This window comes from Salmo trutta, chromosome 28 (assembly GCF_901001165.1).
Source record: "Salmo trutta chromosome 28, fSalTru1.1, whole genome shotgun sequence".
Taxonomy (NCBI): domain Eukaryota; kingdom Metazoa; phylum Chordata; class Actinopteri; order Salmoniformes; family Salmonidae; genus Salmo; species Salmo trutta.
In genome coordinates, this window is record NC_042984.1 from 22,265,616 (window position 1) to 22,286,592 (window position 20,977).

The 20,977-nt window shown below is 41.6% G+C and overlaps 1 protein-coding gene across 4 annotated transcripts in view; it reads left to right on the top strand.

Moving 5' to 3' along the window:
• LOC115165808 (protein kinase C and casein kinase substrate in neurons protein 1) overlaps positions 1-20,954 on the top strand; it is a 52,578-nt gene extending 31,624 nt beyond the window's left edge. For 3 of the 4 annotated variants that reach the window (XM_029719206.1, XM_029719205.1, XM_029719207.1), the window contains 10 exons: positions 8,733-8,862; positions 10,764-10,920; positions 11,473-11,708; positions 12,480-12,635; positions 14,098-14,273; positions 15,733-15,853; positions 16,125-16,240; positions 16,388-16,429; positions 17,024-17,256; positions 17,759-20,954. In XM_029719206.1, coding sequence (XP_029575066.1) covers positions 8,800-8,862; positions 10,764-10,920; positions 11,473-11,708; positions 12,480-12,635; positions 14,098-14,273; positions 15,733-15,853; positions 16,125-16,240; positions 16,388-16,429; positions 17,024-17,256; positions 17,759-17,868 — 1,410 coding nt within the window. In that variant the 5' untranslated portion in view covers positions 8,733-8,799 and the 3' untranslated portion in view covers positions 17,869-20,954. The remainder of the gene's footprint in view (positions 1-8,732; positions 8,863-10,763; positions 10,921-11,472; positions 11,709-12,479; positions 12,636-14,097; positions 14,274-15,732; positions 15,854-16,124; positions 16,241-16,387; positions 16,430-17,023; positions 17,257-17,758) is intronic. The other variant, XM_029719208.1, reaches the window with a different exon arrangement.
• The last annotated feature ends 23 nt before the right edge of the window (positions 20,955-20,977 follow it).

The window sequence follows — 20,977 nt, forward strand, 5'->3', positions numbered from 1 at the left end:
GTCTTCACTATTATTCTACAATGTAGAAAATAGTAAAAATAAAGAAAAACCCTCGAATGAGTAGGTGTTCTAAAACCTTTGACCAGTAGTGTAACTGCCTTGGGTTTACGCAAGACAGTGTGATGCGCAGTGACGATAACTGTTGTGTTTGTATTACTGCGGGGCTGATGCAGACATTGCTGTCCTGTAACTACGGTATAGCTGCCCTGCCTGTGCTGCTTGGTGCTCCTGCTAGTCACGATTCATCACACAGGGTACAAAATGTTCCAGGGTTCCGATTGAGATGAGTAGCCCATCATCAAGGCTTCGAGGTCATGTACTGCAGAAATGTGTTTGAAGAAGTAAACACACTGTCTATTAGAGGTCGACCGACTATGATTTTTCAACACCGATACCGATTATTGGAGGACCAAAAAACGATCCCGATTAATTTTTACGTTTATTTATTTGTAATAATGACAATTACAACAATACTGAATGAACACTTATTTTAACTTAATATAATGCATCAATAAAATCAATTTAGCTTCAAATAAATAATGAAACATGTTCAATTTGGTTTAAATAATGCAAAAACAAAGTGTTGGAGAAGAAAGTAAAAGTGCAATATGTGCCATGTAAAAAAGCTAACGTTTAAGTTCCTTGCTCAGAACATGAGAACATATGATAGCTGGTGGTTCCTTTTAACATGAGTCTTCAATATTCCCAGGTAAGATGTTTTAGGTTGTAGTTATTATAGGACTATTTCTCTCTATACGATTTGTATTTCATATACCTTTGACTATTGGATGTTCTTCTAGGCACTTTAGTATTGCCAGTGTAACAGTATAGCTTCCGTCCCTCTCCTCGCTCCTGCCTGGGCTTGAACCAGGAACACATCGACAAAAGCCACCCTCGATGCAGCGTTACCCATGTAGAGCAAGGGGAAACAACTACTCCAAGTCTCAGAGCGAGTCACGTTTGAAATGCTATTAGTGCGCACCCGGCTAACTAGCTAGCCATTTCACATCGGTTACACCAGCCTCATCTTGGGAGTTGATAGGCTTGAAGTCATAAACAGCGCAATGCATTGCGAAGGGCTGCTGGCAAAACGCACGAAAGTGCTGTTTTGAATGAATGCTTACGAGCCTGCTGCTGCCTACCACCGCTCAGTCAGACTGCTCTATCAAATCATAGACTTAATTATAACATAATAACACACAGAAACACGAGCCTTAGGTCATTCATATGGTCGAATCCGGAAACTATCATCTCGAAAACAAAACGTTATTCCTGTTACATTGCACAACCTTCAGTGTTATGTCAATATTACGTAAAATTCGGGCAAATTAGTTCGCAATGAGCCAGGCAGCTCAAACTGTTGCTTATAAACCTTGACTGCGTGTAATGAACATAAAATGACACAATTTCACCTGGTTAATATTGCCTGCTGACCTGGATTTCTTTTAGCTAAATATGCCGGTTTAAAAATATATACTTCTGTGTATTGATTTTAAGAAAGGCATTGATGTTTATGGTTAGGTACACTCGTGCAACGATTGTGCTTTTTTTGCAAATGCGCTTTTGTTAAATCATCCCCCGTTTGGCGAAGTCGGCTGTCTTTGTTAGGAAGAAATAGTCTTCTAAGTTCGCAACAAGCCAGGCGGCCCAAACTGCTGCATATACCCTGACTCTGTTTGCAAGAGAAGTGACACATTTTCCCTAGTTAAAATAAATTCATGTTAGCAGGCAATATTAACTAAATATGCAGGTTTAAAAATATATACTTGTGTATTGATTTTAAGAAAGGCATTGATGTTTATGGTTGGCGCAACGTGTACCTAAGCGATTATATGCAACGCAGGACAGGCTAGATAAACTAGTAATATCATCAACCATGTGTAGTTAACTAGTGATTATGATTGATTGATTGTTTTTTATAAGATAAGTTTAATGCTAGCTAGCAACTTACCTTGGCTTCTTACTGCATTCGCGTAACCTCGTGGAGTGCAATGTAAAGCAGGTGGTTAGAGCGTTGGACTAGTTAACCGTAAGGTTGCAAGATTGAATCCCTGAGCTGACAAGGTAAAAATCTGTCGTTCTGCCCATGAACAAGGCAGTTAACACACCATTCCTAGGCCGTCATTGAAAATAAGAATGTGTTCTTAACTGACTTGCCTAGTTAAATAAAGGTCTTAAAAAAATAAATGCAAAAAAAAATTTTTCAATCGGCCAAATCGGCGTCCAAAAATACTGATTTCCGATTGTTATGAAAACTTGAAATCGGTCCTAATTAATCGGCCATTCCGATTAATCGGTCGACCTCTACTGTCTATCTATATTGCCTCTCTATTGCATACTATATCAAGTAGCCTATAGACCAGTGTTTCCCAACTCCACTCCTCGAGTACCCCGAACAGCACACATTTTTATTGTAGCCCTGGACAAGTACACCTGATTCAACTTGTCAACTAATCACCAAGTCCTGTTAAGTTGAATCAAGTGAGTTTATCCAGGGCTACAACAAAAATGTGTACTGTTGGGGGTACTTGAGGAGCGGAGTTAGGAACCACTGCTATAGAATCCCAGGCACAACCACTCAAACCACACAATTTCTGTCTTAATGTAGACTGTTCATGATTATGGTGGCCTTGTAACAGATTAAGGCTGAAAATGTGTAGCTGTTTTCTATCATGTGCATACAACTTGGCTTCTGAGTTCCACCAATCCTCATCTGTAAGGTGTTTAAAGACACTAATATGTCAAGTTGGCTCAAACTGATCACAACACTCACCTTATGTTGGTCCCTCTAAGGATTTACAGAACATGGTTAGTGTGTAAGTTAGTTCACCTGGTGATTCCCTGTGACACAGATGCTAGATGGCAAAGACAGCCTAAGACCGAACAGACATGCCACCTTTACTTCTGTCCTCTTAGGGAGCATTACCAGAGAAAAATATCATGTCTAAATGGCTTACTCTACGATCTTCCTCTACGATCAACCCAAATCCGAGATTGTATTGTTCCATTGTTTATGTTTTGTCATTTATGTTTTTGTAAATAAACCAAAGCTTGTTATGTAGCTTGTTCTGTTTCAAACCAAGTATTGGGGCTGTTGTTGGGCTGGCACACATGCTCAGGATTCTGTCTTTAAGACATTTCCTTCCTTGTTTAGGGACCATTTAACGTTGTTGCATGTAGTGTATCCCTCCATGTGCTTGCTATTTTGCACTGGGTAGTTGTGGAGACTTCTAGGCCTGAAGGAGGTGCCACTAATAAATAGTTCATTGAGACAGGAAACCAGAGCAAAATAGATTAGGTTTCAATTAGAGCTCAATACAAGAATAGCGCCAACCAGTCTGTGCTATTTTATTATTCGCAGGGAAACATCGACCAGCCGTCAAAGGAATAGATACTAATCGTCTATTCATCTCAAATCTTGGAGGAAAGCCAGGAAGCACTATATTTTTTAGAAAGTGGAAAGGTTTACAAAGTAATTGGCAGTTGAATCACATTGTTAGAGGGCACCTACAGTTGTATAAACTTACACTAGATGTTAATGTGAAATAAATGTATTTTTTGGTCTCTTTTACCTTCTGATATCTGGGCTGTATAACTTCTTGTAGACTTTTCAGAGAACGGATATACAGTGTGTGCATCAGGGTTTCCATTAGTCGGCAATAGCCGGCTTTTGGGCGATTAAAAAAATGAAAAGGCGATAAATAAAACTGTTGCTGGCCAAAATAACCGGGAGGGAAAAAAGCCAAAATAATGCTTTAACTTCCATTGCTATATCACACCGAGGATTGGGGATTACTGAGGGGGAGATTGTTGGAAAGATTTTTCAAATAGCTTACTGTGAGGAACTATAGTTTTAATGTTATAATTTGTAATTGATGTAAAAAAAAAATTATATATGCATTTCCCTACATTTCTGCACAGCAGGCCAGGACCTCGTATGTGTTCTCAGGTGGGTGTACTCCCGCAACATAATCAGGAAAGAGAAAACAGACACATTCTCATTGCTCACATGGAGCACTCCAAACAAAAGACAAATGAAAAAAAGTCAAATCTAATAAATTATGGTTATGAAATAAACCAAAACTTGTTTCTCACACGTCTACCAGATTGCGAACTCTGCAAACAATGTTTAAACTCTGAGAATGGTAAATTACTGTAATTAAAACATGTATTAACATAAATGTATGTAACCAAATGACAGGGATTAACAGTACATTTACTACTGGTGTAACGGCTGTTTGAAGGAGTAGACCAAGGCGCAGCGTGTTGAGTGCTCATATTTAATTGTAATCGAGACACTTTGAACAAAACAAGAAAATGACAGCCAAACAGTTCTGTCAGGTATAACAAAACACTAAACAGAAATTAACCACCCACAAAACCCAAAGGAAAACAGGCTGCCTAAGCATGGCTCCCAATCAGCAACAACGATATACAGCTGTCCCTGATTGAGAGCCATACCCGGCCGAAACAAAGAAATACCAAACATAGAAAAAGGACATAGAATGCCCACCCCAACTCACGCCCTGACCAACCAAAATAGAGACATAAAAGGATCTCTAAGGTCAGGGCGTGACAACTGGTGACATACAGTACCAGTCAAAAGTTGATACGCCTACTCATTCAAGGGTTTTTCTTTATTTTTACTATTTTCTACATTGTAGAATAATAGTGAAGACATCAAAACTATGAAATAACATACAGTTGAAGTCGGAAGTTTACATACACCTTAGCCAAATACATTTAAACTCAGTTTTCACAATTCCTGACATTTAATTCTAGTAAAAATTCTCTGTTTTAGGTCAGTTAGGATCACAACTTTATTTTAAGAATGTGAAATGTCAGAATAATAGTAGAGAGAATTATTTATTTACGCTTTTATTTCTTTCAGCACATTCCCAGTGGGTCAGAAGTTTACATACACTCAATTAGTATTTGGTAGCATTGCCTTTATATTGTTTAACTTGGGTCAAACATTTCAGGTAGCCTTCCACAAGCTTCCCACAATAAGTTGAGTGAATTTTGGCCCATTCCTCCTGACAGAGCTGGTGTAACTGAGTCAGGTTTGTAGACCTCCTTGCTCGCACACGCTTTTTCAGTTCTGCCCACAAATTTTCTACAGGATTGAGGTCTACTTCTGACCCACTGGAATTGTGATACAGTGAATTATAAGCGAAATAATCTCTGTAAACAATTGTTGGAAAAATTACTTGTGTCATGCACAAAGTAGATGTCCTAACCGACTTGCCAAAACTATAGTTTGTTAACAAGAAAGTGGTTGAAAAACAAGTTTTAATGACTAACTTCCGACTTCAACTGTATATGGAATCATGTAGTTACCAAATAAATATTCAATCAAAATATATTTTAAATTCTTCAAAGTAGCCATGCTTTGCCTTGATGACAGCTTTGCATACTCTTGGCATTCTCTCAACCAGCTTCATGAGGAATGCTTTTCCAGCAGTCTTGAAGGAGTTCCCACATATGCTGAGCACTGGTTGGCTGCTTTTCCTTCACTCTGTGGTCCAACTTATCCCAAACCATCTCAATTGGGTTGAGGTCAGGTGATTGTGGAGGCCAGGTCATCTGATGTAGCACTCCATCACTCTCCTTCTTGGTCAAATAGCCCTTACACAGCCTGGAAGTGTGTTGGGTCATTGTCCTGTTGAAAAACAAATGATAGTCCCACTAAGCGTAAACCATATGGGATGGCGTATTGCTGCAGAATGCTGTGGTAGCCATGCTAGTTAAGTGTGCCTTGAATTCTAAATAAATCACAGACAGTGTCACCAGCAAAGCACCCCCACACCATCACACCTTCTCCTCTATGCTTCACAGTGGGAACCACACATGCAGAGTTCATCCGTTCACATACTCTGCGTCTCACAAAGACACGGCGGTTGGAACCAAAAATCTCAAATTTGGACTCTTCAGACCAAAGGACAGATTTTCCCAGGTCTAATGTCCATTGCTCTTATTTCTTGGTCCATGCAAGTCTCTTCTTATTGGTGTCCTTTAGTAGTGGTTTCTTTGCAGAAATTTGACCATGAAGGCCTGATTCACGCAGTTTCTATAACGATACAGGGTGAGACCCAGATGCCGACAAATCAGGTCAGAGTCCAGGAGGTACAGAGTGGCAGGCAGGCTCGAGGTCAGGGCAGACTGAATGGTCAGGCAGGCGGGCTCAGTGTCAGGGCAGGCAAAGGTCAGAACCGGGAGGACTAGAAAAACAGAGACTTGGAAACAGCAGGCGTACAGAAAAACCATGCTGGTTGACTTGACTAGACAAGACAAACTGGCAACAGACAAACAGAGAACACAGGTATAAATACACTGAGGGTAATAGGGAATATAGGTGACACCTAGAGGGGGGTGGAGACAATCACAAGGACAGGTGAAACTAATCAGGGCGTGACAGTCTCCTCTGAACAGTTGCTGTTGAGATGTGTCTGTTACTTTAACGCTGTGAACCCTTTATTTGGGCTGCAATCTGAGGTGCCGTTAACTCTCATGAACTTATCTTCTGCAGCAGAGGTAACTCTGGGTCTTCCTTTCCTGTGGCTCCCCTCCATGAGAGCCAGTTTCATCATAGCTCTTGATGGTTTTTGCGACTGCACTTGAAGAAACTTTAAAAGTTCTTGACATTTTCCGGATTGACTGACTTTCATGTCTTAAAGTAATGATGGACTGTCATTTGGCTTTGTTTATTTGAGCTGTTCTTGCCATAATATAGACTTGGTCTTTTACCAAATAGGGCTATCTTATGTATACCACCCCTACCTTGTCACAACACAACTGACTGGCTCAAACACATTAAGAAGGAAAGAAATTCCACAAATTAACTTTTAAGAAGACAAACCTGTTAATTGAAATGCATTCCAGGTGACTACCACAGAGTGTGCAAATCTGTCATCAAGACAAAGGGTGGCTATTTAAAGAATCTCAAGTATAAAATATATTTTGATTTGTTTAACACTTTTTTGGTTAGTACATGATTCCATATGTGTTATTTCATAGTTTTGATGTCTTTATTGTTATTCTACAATGTAGAAAATAGTCAAAATAAAGTAAAACCCTTGAATGGGTAGGTGTGTCCAAACTTTTGACTGGTACTGTACGTAATGGGGAATTGATAAAACATGTTTATCAAAGGGCAAACAATTCACAATGAAACAATGAATGTGCAAGAATTGGCAAGAGACAGTTGAGCCATTCTTGAGAGAGACTCGCCTGTATCTTTGCCGCACCCCCCTCCCTTCTTGTCTCAACATTTGAAATTATACTCAAGACACATTATCTTCAGACATATTTTAGATACTTTTCACTGACAGCCACAGCTAAACAATCAACTTGGCCTATTGCCCAATTTGGGTTTTTCCTAATAGGCATAGGCCTACGAGCTTGTGATTTGAAACAATCCACAGCCCAAAATTAAATCATAATAAGCTAATGATGATTCTTCTGTTGCTAGGTCTTCCTTTCTGGTGAAGTATTTTTAATTATTTCTTTATTTTAGTATAGACAGGAGTAATTATATTCTTTTGTCAAATGTATTTCAATTTACTTCCCTGTTGGACCCACCACTTTGCCATTTCTCTTCTGTTCTATTGGTATTAATATCATTCTTTCTTCCGTTGTCCAGAATCCGAAAGTACAATCCTAGTCATAATAGCAACCCAACCTACCTTGCATCTTCAGATTCCCCGGTATGTCACATATGGAACCGCTATCATGTGCGCTGTTTAGAATGGTATTTCGGCTAATATTTGAAAATGACGTTTTATTGGCTGCTTCATTACATGAGTTGCATGTTCTGTTAGAAATATTTCCATAATCTGAATGGGATTTCTATCATTCTGAGCTCTGTGGATGGACGAACTAATGGGTTATGCACTCAATGCATATGGGTCCGGTAAATTTCTCAAATGGCAGGTAAATTAAAATCTTCCCGGTCACGTTATCTGGCGCCACATTTTCCAAACGGAAATCCAGTTGTGCGTGTGTGTGTGTGTGTGCACGCGTGCACGAGTGCCCGTGTGTGTGTCTGTGTGTGTCCATGTGTGTGCTTGTGTCAATGTGCTCACGCCTTGCGTGCGTTTGCACACGTGCATGTGTGTTAGTATGCCTACATGTCTGTGTGCAGTCAGGGTGTAGTGTTGCAGTCTTCCAGATGGAATATGTCAGGGTAGAGGAACACTTTATGCTTAGCTACTATGTAGTACAATGCAGGGTCATACCTCCATGATGACAGTGATGCTGTGTTCCCTGTGGTGTCTGTGCTATGGTTTCTGGGACAGGCATGTGGAAAATGGCCTTTCTTTCCCCTGGGGCCAGGGAGCAGTATTCATGGGGAGAGAATACTATTTTCACCTTATTATTAGAGCTATCTCAGAGCCTCCAAAGGAAGCCTTTCATCAGTGCTGCTCATTGAGTGGTTATGGAAAACATATGGTTTCTGAATACCATAGAGAGCCCAAGTATTGTATATCATATCACATCATGTCGTAAATGATGAATGTTGTACACTCGAAAAAGAACCAAAAGGGTTCTTCAAATGGTTCTCTTATGGGGACAGCCGAAGAATAGTTTTAGGTTCTAGATAGCACCTTTTTTTCTAAGAGTGTAGGATGTTCTACTGTATTGCATTTTATACATTTCTATGTAGAAATGATATCTATGCATTCTCACTCTTTCCTCCTTTTCTCCTCTTTCTCTCTCTCTTTCTCTTCCAGTGCTTGAGGAACCCAGCTCTGCTGCTGACACATTTAGAGTTTAGCCTGCTTTGCCACAACCAGGAAAATGTCGGGGTCCTACGATGAATCTGCTGCTGCTGCTGACGACGCTATGGACAGCTTTTGGGAGGTACTTCAGAAAACACCATCCATACTGTTCTTCTGGGCTATGAAGGAATATCCTATCGACCTTTATAAGCCAAGTCACACACAACAATCCCTCTTTAGGAGACATTAAACATAGGCATGACTGGCCACCATCTTCTTTTCTCTGTTTGAAAAGGTTATTGACAACAGAAAACAAACATGATACAATAGGTCATTTCATTTCCGCGAAGATCCATAGGAATATGGTTGCTTATTCCAATGCGGTGATATTGTTGTTGTTGCACAGAAAATATCCAATTAGTGCTAATGAATTCACTGAACACAGAGACCCTTTTGTGTCTTCGTATGGAGGAGGATCACAGACACACAGACAGACAGAGCCTCTCAGTTAGAAGCAGCACTGAGGGAGCCATTCAGCCCACATGCACCTGCCCTGTATAGATCTCTATGTGGCCAAGAAAGCCCTGGCCACAGCATAGTGAATAGCATAATGACTCTCACAGGGCTAGATGTTTTGATATGAAAAGCACATATCTGACAAAAAACACACCAAATACAAATCTGTATATCATCTATATACTGTCAACTCTGCTCAAAGGGGCTTTGTTTTTAATCTTACATAGAGGACAATGTATGGCTACAGACACTGTTGATAACCTGAAGTGGAGAACTCAAGTTTGTGTGTGTCAGGTTGTTGTTGCTGCAATCAGATGCAATCACTGTACCCTGTACCCTACACCTGTCCCACCCAGCCCAGGGCCCATCCTGTCTTAATGGACAGAGTGGTCTGTGACTGTGGGCTGCATTCCTGTCTCTGCCTCGTCCTGTCAGTGTCCTATCCCTGATAATCTGTCTGCCTGCATTAGAGCAGAGTACAGGATTATAGCAGTCACAGTGCACAAGCACACACACAGACGTGCGTGCGCACACACAGGGACAAACACACATACATGCACGGGCCATTAGACACACACACACACACACACACACACACACACACACAGAGCGCACACACACACTCACACAAAGCCGCTGCCATTGCATAACTACACATGCACAGGCACGAGCTCCCCCTCCCTCCGTCATGCACCATGAGCTCACGCCCCCTGCAGGCACGAGGGGGAGGGGCCTCAGATCTCTGTACTGCGTATAATAAAGTCATATTCCAGTCTCCCTTTCACCTCATTTAAGACCTGATTTACTTAATAAAAGGCACATCTCAAAAGGTGGTCCAGGTATCCTCATGACATGGCACAAGTGGGGCCTTTCCTATTTTGGTCTCTATCGCTCCTCTATTTTTCTTCAAGCAAGGGGGGAGGCCGATGACATCACAAAGTCACCATCAGACCAACTGCTAGAATGGCCTACTCCTTGAAGTTTGCAGGTGTTTAAAAAACACTATTTTGCTAAAAACATATTTTTTTACACTTTAGTGTGTGTACTTTACTGTCATTATTCTTGGGATATCACTTTTCAGCAGGAATAGTTCCAAAATCACTGGATGACGTCTTTAAGGTGGCATCTCTTAAGGTGGCATCTCTTAAGGTAGTATGAGAATGATGAAAGAGAGTACAGATGATTCTTTGTTACTCAAGGGTATTAATAGATAATATATCATTTTCATCACTACATCAGAGTTGTAGTATTTTACTCCATTTGACTACATTTCTAATTTGACTCTCTCAAGAAATAACATGCATTTACAGTTTATGTTGGCCCATCAGATTAGTTATTTCCATTTTAAAATGTCTTAGTGGTATTAAAGATTTGGCGTATTGCACTTGCATATTTTAGATTTTTTGTGTGCAAATGACTGCATCCTCCTCCTCAATCTTTGATACCAGTATGTCAATTCAAGGGAAGCCTTGTGTTTTCCTATTTTATGTAACTTGGACCTTTAATCTAACCTCTCACTATTCTCAGGTGGGGAACTACAAGCGTGCCGTCAAGCGGATTGACGACGGCCACCGACTCTGCAATGACCTCATGGGCTGCCTTCAGGAACGTGCCAAGATTGAGAAGGCCTATGGTGACCAGCTGACCGCCTGGTCCAAGAGATGGAGACAGCTGATCGAGAAAGGTCAGTTTCGGGATTGGAGAGGTTCAATCAATGAACCAAACCTTACTGTGTGGATTAGAAGCTTCTCATATGGTGGCTTTTGTTGCAGTCTGTTTTGAGGTCTTCATCCCATGTTAAATTCATTTGATTCATCTCACTGCTCAGCTGTATTGTGAGTCTTTTCTGTAAAATGACAACAATCATATTTCCTGAAACCTATATGTTTGGTTGAATGTAAGTAGCCTTGCACGAGCCGGAACACCTCATAGGAGCAGGAGCCTATTTCCTGTTTCTGTAGCATGAGGCAGCTTGATGTACAAGTACACCCCCTGGACAGGATGTTAGTAAATTGCAGGGCCTTAACCCCAATATATCTCCTTAATGCTTAGTGCCACGCACAGGTGCATTGGGTCTCTTTTTACAATCTTTGGTATGACTTGGTCAGGGATCAAATTTCCAACCTTCCAATCTCAGGGCTGACACTGAGTTAGTCACGTTCATATTGTCCATCATATTTTTCTGTCACCTATATGTTGTGATTGAATGTTGCCCTGTGATATTCTCTAACCCCAGGACCCCAGTATGGCACTGTGGAGAGGGCCTGGCTGGGTGTGATGACCGAGGCTGAGAAGGTGAGTGAGCTGCACCAGGAGGTGAAGAACGGCCTGCTCAACGAAGACCTGGAGAAGGTGAAGAACTGGCAGAAGGAGGCGTACCACAAGCAGATGATCGGAGGCTTCAAGGAGGCCAAAGAGGCCGACGAGGGCTTCAAGAAGGCCCAGAAACCATGGGCCAAGAAGCTCAAAGAGGTAAATTGACTGGAAGGGTTAGGGAAGGGGATCTGTTGTAACCTCCATGTGTACTTGCATTTCTAACAGGAAAACCACTTAATTCTTAAATCCAATACAGGGTACACTATATTTGATATGTGAGTAGGCATTTGATGCACTTGGCTGTCTTCATGACTGACCTCTGAGACCGCAACTGGTTAGATTAGTTTATTTGGCTGTGCATCAGTCTGCACTCTTAGAAAAAATGTGGTCCCCATAGGAGCACCTTTTTGGTTCCAGGTAGAACCCTCTGTTGAAAGGGTTCTACATGGAACCAAAAGGGTTCTACCTGAAATGAAAAAGGGAATTCAAAGGGTTCTTCTGTGGGGACAGCCGAAGAACCCTTTAAGGTTCTAGATAGCTCCTTTTTTCCAAAGAGTGTGTCTGGCTGCAAAGGTACTGTATGGGTGTAGGATAGGTGACGCACACTACACAGTTGTCCTTGGACTGGAACCCACTGGAATCAGGCCTAATAGGGTTTACAGAGGCCATCTTCAAAGCAATGGCCGTTTGACCTACATCTGAGTCAACATACAAGTTGCTCTGCCAAACAGCTAGGTACTATAGCTATTGGCATATGTGTTAGTTCTGTTTTGTGTACCATAATGACTCTTGCTGCATCACTCATCCAAGCTTAGCATCAGAGAACAACATTGCCCTGTGAAAGTAACTCAATTAAGTCACTTAGATGTATTAGTATTTATACAGTTTATCTATAGGGATACTAAGATTCTGTATGCGCTTCCACAGATGGAGACTGCTAAGAAAACATACCACATGGCGTGTAAGGAGGAGAAACTGGCCGCCACCCGCGAGGCAGATGGGAAGACACAGGCCTCCGTCACAACTGACCAGCAGAAGAAACTCCATGAGAAAACAGACAAGTGCAAACACGACGTGCAGAAGGTGAGACAGAGAGGCTCAGGGTCTAACAAATGGAAGATAGAGCAACACATTTTATTTTTTTTTGTTTAGTTTATTCATTTGACCATTTAAAAAAAAACAAGCACACATAAAACAAAAAGCCATACATGCACATGAATAAAATCATGGAGGATAACGCACAATACAGTCTGGGACTTATTTCCATTGTGGTCCTCTTGAGACAAGATGGCTAGACAAGATCCAACACAGTTAAACACAGTATGGCAGTGAAATAATAAAACAAAAACAGAGAAGAATGACATCTATCTCATCATTCCAGTTACATCATAGGGGTTATTCATATGGGCACAGTAGACATCAAACATATTTTTACTTTATTTTTAAAGCTGTCCAGAGAGACAACCTTTTCTGTACAAATGTATGAAAAGGTAAGACTTCGAGCTGAATTTACACGATGCCATTTGACGTTCTCCATATCAAACAGGAGAAAATTCCATGTTATCTAGTGTCATTCCATCTGTTTTAAAATATATATGGTGCTATTAACACCATGGTGTGTGTGTTATTGCAGTATACTAAGTACATTAGTCTGTTTCTGTTAGCGGCTTAAGTGAAATAAGCTGTGAAAAACAGAATCAATACAGTGTGGACGACTCAGTGTGGCAGATTACTCTCGTGATCAGACAGGACATTTCTTTTATTTAACTAGGCAAGTCAGTTAAGAACAAATTCTTATTTACAATGACGGCCTAGGAACAGTGGGTTAACTGCCTTGTTCAGGGGCAGAACGACAGATTTGTACCTTGTCAGCTCAGGGATTCGATCCAGCAACCTTTCGGTTACTGGTCCCATGCTCTAACCACTGGTCCCTGCCGCCCCAATCATCCATGAAGGTGGATCTCCCACTCTATTCACGGAGCTCTGGTAACAAAAAGAGCAGAAATGTTTGCACTGCCTATTGTTGATGATAATGATACATTACATCTATCTGCAGTAGCATAGCTCTTCTTACCTCTTTTGGATGAAATACACTGTGTCCAACTCCTCGTGTTGTCCTTATCATCCCCCAGGCTAAGGAGAAGTATGAGAAGTCTCTGTCAGAGCTGATATTGTCCTTATCATCCCCCAGGCTAAGGAGAAGTATGAGAAGTCTCTGTCAGAGCTGATATTGTCCTTATCATCCCCCAGGCTAAGGAGAAGTATGAGAAGTCTCTGTCAGAGCTGATATTGTCCTTATCTTCCCCCAGGCTAAGGAGAAGTATGAGAAGTCTCTGTCAGAGCTGATATTGTCCTTATCATCCCCCAGGCTAAGGAGAAGTATGAGAAGTCTCTGTCAGAGCTGATATTGTCCTTATCATCCCCCAGGCTAAGGAGAAGTATGAGAAGTCTCTGTCAGAGCTGATATTGTCCTTATCTTCCTCCAGGCTAAGGAGAAGTATGAGAAGTCTCTGTCAGAGCTGATATTGTCCTTATCTTCCTCCAGGCTAAGGAGAAGTATGAGAAGTCTCTGTCGGAGCTGAGTGCTGTCACTCCCCCGTACCAGGAGAGCATGGAGCAGGTGTTTGACCAGTGCCAGCAGCACGAGGTCAAAAGGCTCACCTTCCTCAAGGAGATCCTGCTGGACATCAAACGCCACCTCAATCTCACTGAGAACCAAAGGTCAGTGACTGGTGTTATCCTCTATCGTCCCATACATACTGTAGCCCATCCTGCTGTATTAAATCATCTCCATCAACCTTTCCTCCCACATGGCCTTTGAACTGAAAGGTTATAGAGGAAAAACATGTCTGTCTTCAATTTCAGTTGGTACAGTACGTATACGTATGTACATATTATCGACTTGGACTCATCTACACAACAGCAAATCTGCCTTGAAAAGATGTTCTACATTAGTGTATCTAATATAGTCAGAATACCTTCATTACAGTATTGATCTCTTCTTTGCTTTATGTTATTAGTCGAGTCTATGGATTAGTTGAAATATTACATTCAGAGGGAATTTACTCCAATGTGCTTATGATGTTGCTTTCATTACAGTTCCTTTCAAATAGATTAATTTCAACACATTTCAGTCTTTCAGAGTCACAACACCAATTATACAGAGGATGCAGTTAATGACATTTCAGCCAAATTGCATCATGTCAGAGTGAACTCTTGTCATATTCTTGACTGTGGACCAAATTGCATGTGATACAAAGTCAGGTTCCATGGTGATTGGAATATGGAGTTAATTCAAGCTGTTTCCTGGATGCATAGTCTTGGTTTATGATCTGAATGAAGGATGAGTATAGGCTTTTATGGTGTGGTGTGGAGTACTAACATGGGCCTTTTGGACCACAGTATTGGTGATAACCCATAAATCAACCATAGACAGGGTAATGGTAAGCTAATAACTAAAAACCCAGGCCTCAGCTCCCTCTAATACAGTTATGCAGATACAGACAGTGTCCCAGTGACAGCGGTGAAAAGAGAAAAATCCCTTGTAACTTTTATGTGCTGTGGTGCATTTGGATCGTCCATTTTATTGTCCATTATAGCATCTTACTCCTCAATTCTTGGCAGTATCACCATGAAATGTCGTAATTTGTAGGGCTTGACTGTCAGTTATTCTGTGTTTTTGTCTCCACCTTCTGGTGGAAAAATACCCATCTGTCGCGACTACCTCACTACGCCAATTTGAATGCAAATGTACTGTCTGTGTTCTGTGTAGCTTCACCTCATGCTATGAATTGATCGAATGGCTTTGTCTTTCAACCATTCCACGCTGTTCTGAGTAGTGGAGCTTTATAAACAACTACAAACTCTACAGGAAACAGCACCATTAGTGCTGGACAGTTGGCGCTGGCAGCCCTAATGTGTTATTGTCTCATAAAAACTGGGTGGTTCAAGCCCTGAATGCTGATTGTCTGACAGCCGTGGTATATCAGACCATATACCATGGGTATGACAAAACAGTCAGGGTTGTATCCAGGCACTCCATGTTGCGTCGTGCGTAAGAACAGCCCTTAGCCGTGGTGTATTGGTCATATACCACACCCCATCGGGCCTTATTGCTTAATTAAACAGGCTCCTTCTCTCTCTGCGTGTCACAATGTGCTCTCTGTCCTCCTCTCCCCAGCTATAGTACAGTGTACAGAGAACTGGAGCGCACCATCCTGGGTGCCAACACACAGGAGGACCTGCAGTGGTTTAGCAACCACCATGGCCCTGGCATGCATATGAACTGGCCAATGTTCGAGGTACTGCGGCCTATATACTATATATATATTTCATCCATATACTTGCTTTTCAGGATTATTTACAACATGTAACAAAGGTTTAGGTATTTTTTTATTAATTCCCCCCCAGATGCAAATATTGTATCTTCTTAATACAGTTTCTTGCATTTGTAAGATTGTTGATTTAGCCTACTTTCTGATTTAAAAGGAAAAGTGAAGGACATTGGCCAGATCTGAGGCTCTGCTTCAGTATAGACTTTCAGAAGTATTTATCCTCTGCTCTGACCTCCAGGAGTACAACCCAGATGCTACTGCTGCTGTTGTTAAGAGGGAGAAGGTGCAGAAGCCGGCTGGGGCCCCACCGACCCCCAGCACTGACCATGTGGCACCACCTGGAGACCGTGGCAGGTGAGAGGACCACTCCACTGGTCAAACTACTACTGACACAAACACACACACACACACACACACACACACAATGACATGCCAGGGTTCATATCGATATCTCCTATGATGCCATATCATTTGTTTTTCTGTCTTCCTTCAATTGATCAGCATCAGCGCTGATCATGTGGCACCACCTGGTGACCGTGGCAGGTGAGAGGACCAAAACACTGATCAAACACCACTGCCACACACCTGCTACTGCCACACACCTGCTACTGCCACACACACCAGCTACTGCCACACACACCAGCTACTGCCACACACACCAGCTACTGCCACACACACCAGCTACTGCCACACACACCAGCTACTGCCACACACACCAGCTACTGCCACACACCAGCTACCGCCACACACACCTGCTACCGCCACACAAACCATCTACCGCTACACACCAGCTACTGCCACACACCAGCTACTGCCACACACACCAGCTACTGCCACACACACCAGCTACTGCCACACACCTGCTACTGCCACACACCAGCTACTGCCACACATCTGCTACTGCCACACACCAGCTACTGCCACTACTTAAATTGTATCATACACCCTGGGATCTAACATGATGCCATGATTTTTTTTGCAGTCTCCATATAATTAACTGGATTGATGTTGATTATTTATGTATTTCATTCACTCTGTTAGTAACAGTTGCTCTAGTCTACGGTACAGTAATGTTTGTATTTTTGATTAAATTCTCCCTATCAAACCCCTGTATCTTCTCTAACTCTTCCATTGCAGTGTGAGCAGCTATGAGAAGAACCAGGCCTACTCCACTGAGTGGTCCGATGACGATGCGCCTGCAGCCTACTCAGGCGGTGAGACCAACGGGGGTGGAAATGGTAACTCCTTCGAGGAAGACTCTGGCAGTGCAGGGAAAGGGGGTGCTGGGACCGGGACCGCGTCCGGGGTGCGAGTGCGTGCTCTGTATGATTATGACGGACAGGAACAAGATGAACTCACCTTCAAAGCTGGTAAGCAACGACAACACTTCACCATCTTTAATGTCTCTTCATTTGGCTACAATGCATTCGCAGCTAAAGCCTATTCTTGAGTCCAACAGTGTAAGCCAAACTCTGGAACTGACACTATCAGTATCACATGGTATATCATGAACAGGCTGGCTTGATAGGGGGGTGGAGATGAGGTCACAGGAAATGTCCCGCTATCTCTGTTCATCCCATTTCGAAGCTCCTCTATTCCTGGAGGAAGATAGTAGTGGTTAGTCAATAATGGCCACATTCCACTTCCTTCAATTACAGGCACCTGCTAGTTATTAGCAATTGTCTTCTGAAAATCGATATGTTAGATGGTGTTAGTAGGGCCTTCCTAAAAACATGATGCACATCCTGCCTGATCTTTGCTAATAGTGACATGATAAAGGAAACAATGAAGGTGACCAGATGTACTATTGACCATGGAAAAGAGCATAGAATGCATGTTGATTAAGAACTAATGTACATATGTTCTTCACAGGTGATGAACTGACCAAGACTGAGGATGAAGATGACCAAGGCTGGTGTAGAGGTCGCCTGGATACAGGCCGAGAGGGACTGTACCCGGCCAATTACGTCGAGGAGATCTAATGACCCCAAAGGAGGAGGACATGCCATTGGAGGCAGCTCGGACTGTCTCATCCAATCGCACTGCACATAGCCAGAGACTTACGAGCAACACATCCCTTGCCCAACAGATGCGCCAATCAGTCTTGCCTAAATAAAATCTTAGTATATTAGTAGTATATTATATTTATCCAGTATTTGGAGTGAGGAGGACGTAAACACTAAAACAGGAGCAGCATTTATTCCAGTGTACACACACTCAAACATACTGTAACATCAAGCCAATGCAGGGACACATTTGTGTAGCTGTGTTCAATATAAAGATCATGCAGATGATTCAACGTTTTTGCAGTATATTCTCCTATAACAGTGTGACGATAATGTAACCAATTCTATTTACCTGCCGGTTTAACCAGAACAAGCTACTCATCCTGCATTGTGTATATATGACACCGTTTTGTGTAGCAGTTTCGATGCTGTGTGTGTTCAGTCCTCCTCCTTACATTGGGAATGCTGTGTAGTGTTAAAAGTACCACAAAATGTATCCTAGATTTTATTCTTTTCTCTTTTGTGATTTGGTCTCATCCCTTTTCCCAGTTGTGCAGTGGTACAGTATCTGTTTGTCTCTGTTTCTCAATTGGTTTGCAATAGCAGCATGTGCTATGCAACATGCATTCCCTTAACCTTCAAGCCATATTAAGGCTACAAGATGCAACTAATCCCCTGATATGACCAATGCAGAGGACCGAAGTTCACCATTAGACACAGACACAGCATTGGAATAGCACCATGAGCTTGTGTCTGCCTTCATACCCGGAAGTGGAGAGGGTGGATAGATTTTTTTCACCACCATTGAATCCAAACATCTCATTTCCGTTAATTGCGAGGTATTTTTAGAATATCTGTTCATTTCGATCTATTGCTGTGTTATATCTAGAATACCTGTGAGGGAACTTCTGCATTTTAGGGTCAGTAGGCAAGGTATTATCACCAGCTTGCTTTGATTTAATCTGTCAGTGCTGACAAGAACGTTTTGGACAATTTGATTGTTCAGGTGATGTATTCAGGCATATTTAATGTGAATTTAGTTGTTTTCCTGCTGTAGGGGGAAAACAGCATATAGGAAAAATGGTTTTGAACTATGTTACTGTTTGATGGTTGTCTCCTTGTAAAATAGGATCATCAATCTTGACGGTACCATGCTGCAGATCCTTGTCTTAAAATGGAAACGTGGACATGAATGTACTATTGTAGGGGCATGGAAGGAGACATGCTGTGTTTAACTAGGCATGTTTTGTTCCATTGTCATAGAGAACGCTACCAGAAAAAAAGTGCTTTTGAGCCCATTTACCTACTTAGGCCAAAGAATGACCGAAATCCGAAAATGTATAAAACTCTCTCTATCCATGCAATAACTCACATATCACATAACCCTGTCAAGGATTTTCTTGTCAAGATGCAACTCATGCAACTAACTGCTTCCTGTCCTCTGAATATTTCTGTGTTCATTCAATAGGCGATCCACATGGGAAAAGACAAGAGCATTTTTTATTTATTTTTTATTTCACCTTTATTTAACCAGGTAGGCCAGTTGCATACAACAGTGACCACAGTATATCAGAAATCATTTCTTTGTCTACAGTAATTAACTCTACTTTAGATTGCTCCCAGTAGTATACTTCACATGCTCACACCTAATGCAGCCCCTGCTTTGAATACACATTTATTTGTACTGTTCTAATTACATTGGTAACCAGTTTATAATAGCAATAAGGCACCTCTGGGGTTTGTGATATATGGCCAATATACCACGGCTAAGGTCTGTATCGAGGCACTGCGAGTTGCGTCGTGCATAATAACAGCCCTTAGCCGTGGTATATTGGCCATATACCACACCCCCTCGTGCCTTATTGCTTAAATATACAGAAAACACGACAATACTTGTTGAGAAATCTAACTTATCAGATGTTGTCCGATGCAAATATTGTTGCCAATGGTAAGCTATTTAAATCACACATGCGATGATGTTGTGAGAGCAGAATGCTCATGAACATGAGGTTATACAGTAGGTCTCTCTTCAAGTTTGATGTCGTAGAACATTTTCTAACGACAGGATGTGTTTAGGTTAAGGCTTAAGAGGAGACTTCACCAGGTCTTGGTATCACTGTTGAGAGATCATATCACCAGCTCACAAGTAATGTGTATTAGTGTAAGCTGTCCAGCCTAGCAAAAATAACTAATATCATCGAGATATCCTATGTCCTTTACACACACACACACACACAGGAACACACACACACACAGAGGAACACACACACAGGAACACACACACACACACACAGAGGAACACACACACAGGAACACACACACACACACACACAGAAGAACACACACACAGGGGAACACACACACAGGGGAACACACACACACACATCTCGGGTAGATATTTTGGGGGCAAACATCCTTATCATCATGAGTTGTGTAATTGTAAAGAAAAAAAAGAAAAAAAATGCAAGTGATCGAATACTAAGAAAAATGTAGTGTCATACATGTAAATGTGTTACAACAAAATAACAGCAATGGAAAAGCATATTACGTTATAGGTACCATATCGTATGAATTTCATTGCAATGGAATTGTCAATGTACCAGAGCGTGATGTTACCCCACGCTGTCAAATTTGTATATGATGATGTAATTTAAAGATTATATTCTATTGTAACTGTACAACTGTGTTGAGTTGGAAAGGAAACCTAACTATGTTGAGGCAGTAAAAAACAGTGTAAATGTAAATGCTTTTTTATGTTGATTTTTCTCTTCCTTATGCACACAAGGGCGACACGACTCATGTCGTGAAAACCCTGTATTAGCAGTGTATGTATGTTTATAGTTAGTGATGTAATTTGATCTCCTAACTGGTGTAGTGCCTGTTCATCTTAATGTAACAAAAGGTTCATTTAAATATGCATAAAGATGATTATGATTATGATAATAATTATGATAGTAATGAAAATCCTGAATCAAAGTTGTTGTGATGGTGTCAATATTGCGATATTGGTTTGAAAGGGGAAAACAAGTTTGTTGAGAATACAAACAAAACGTTTTGTGTCATTTGTGTGTTTCTTGAATGGATT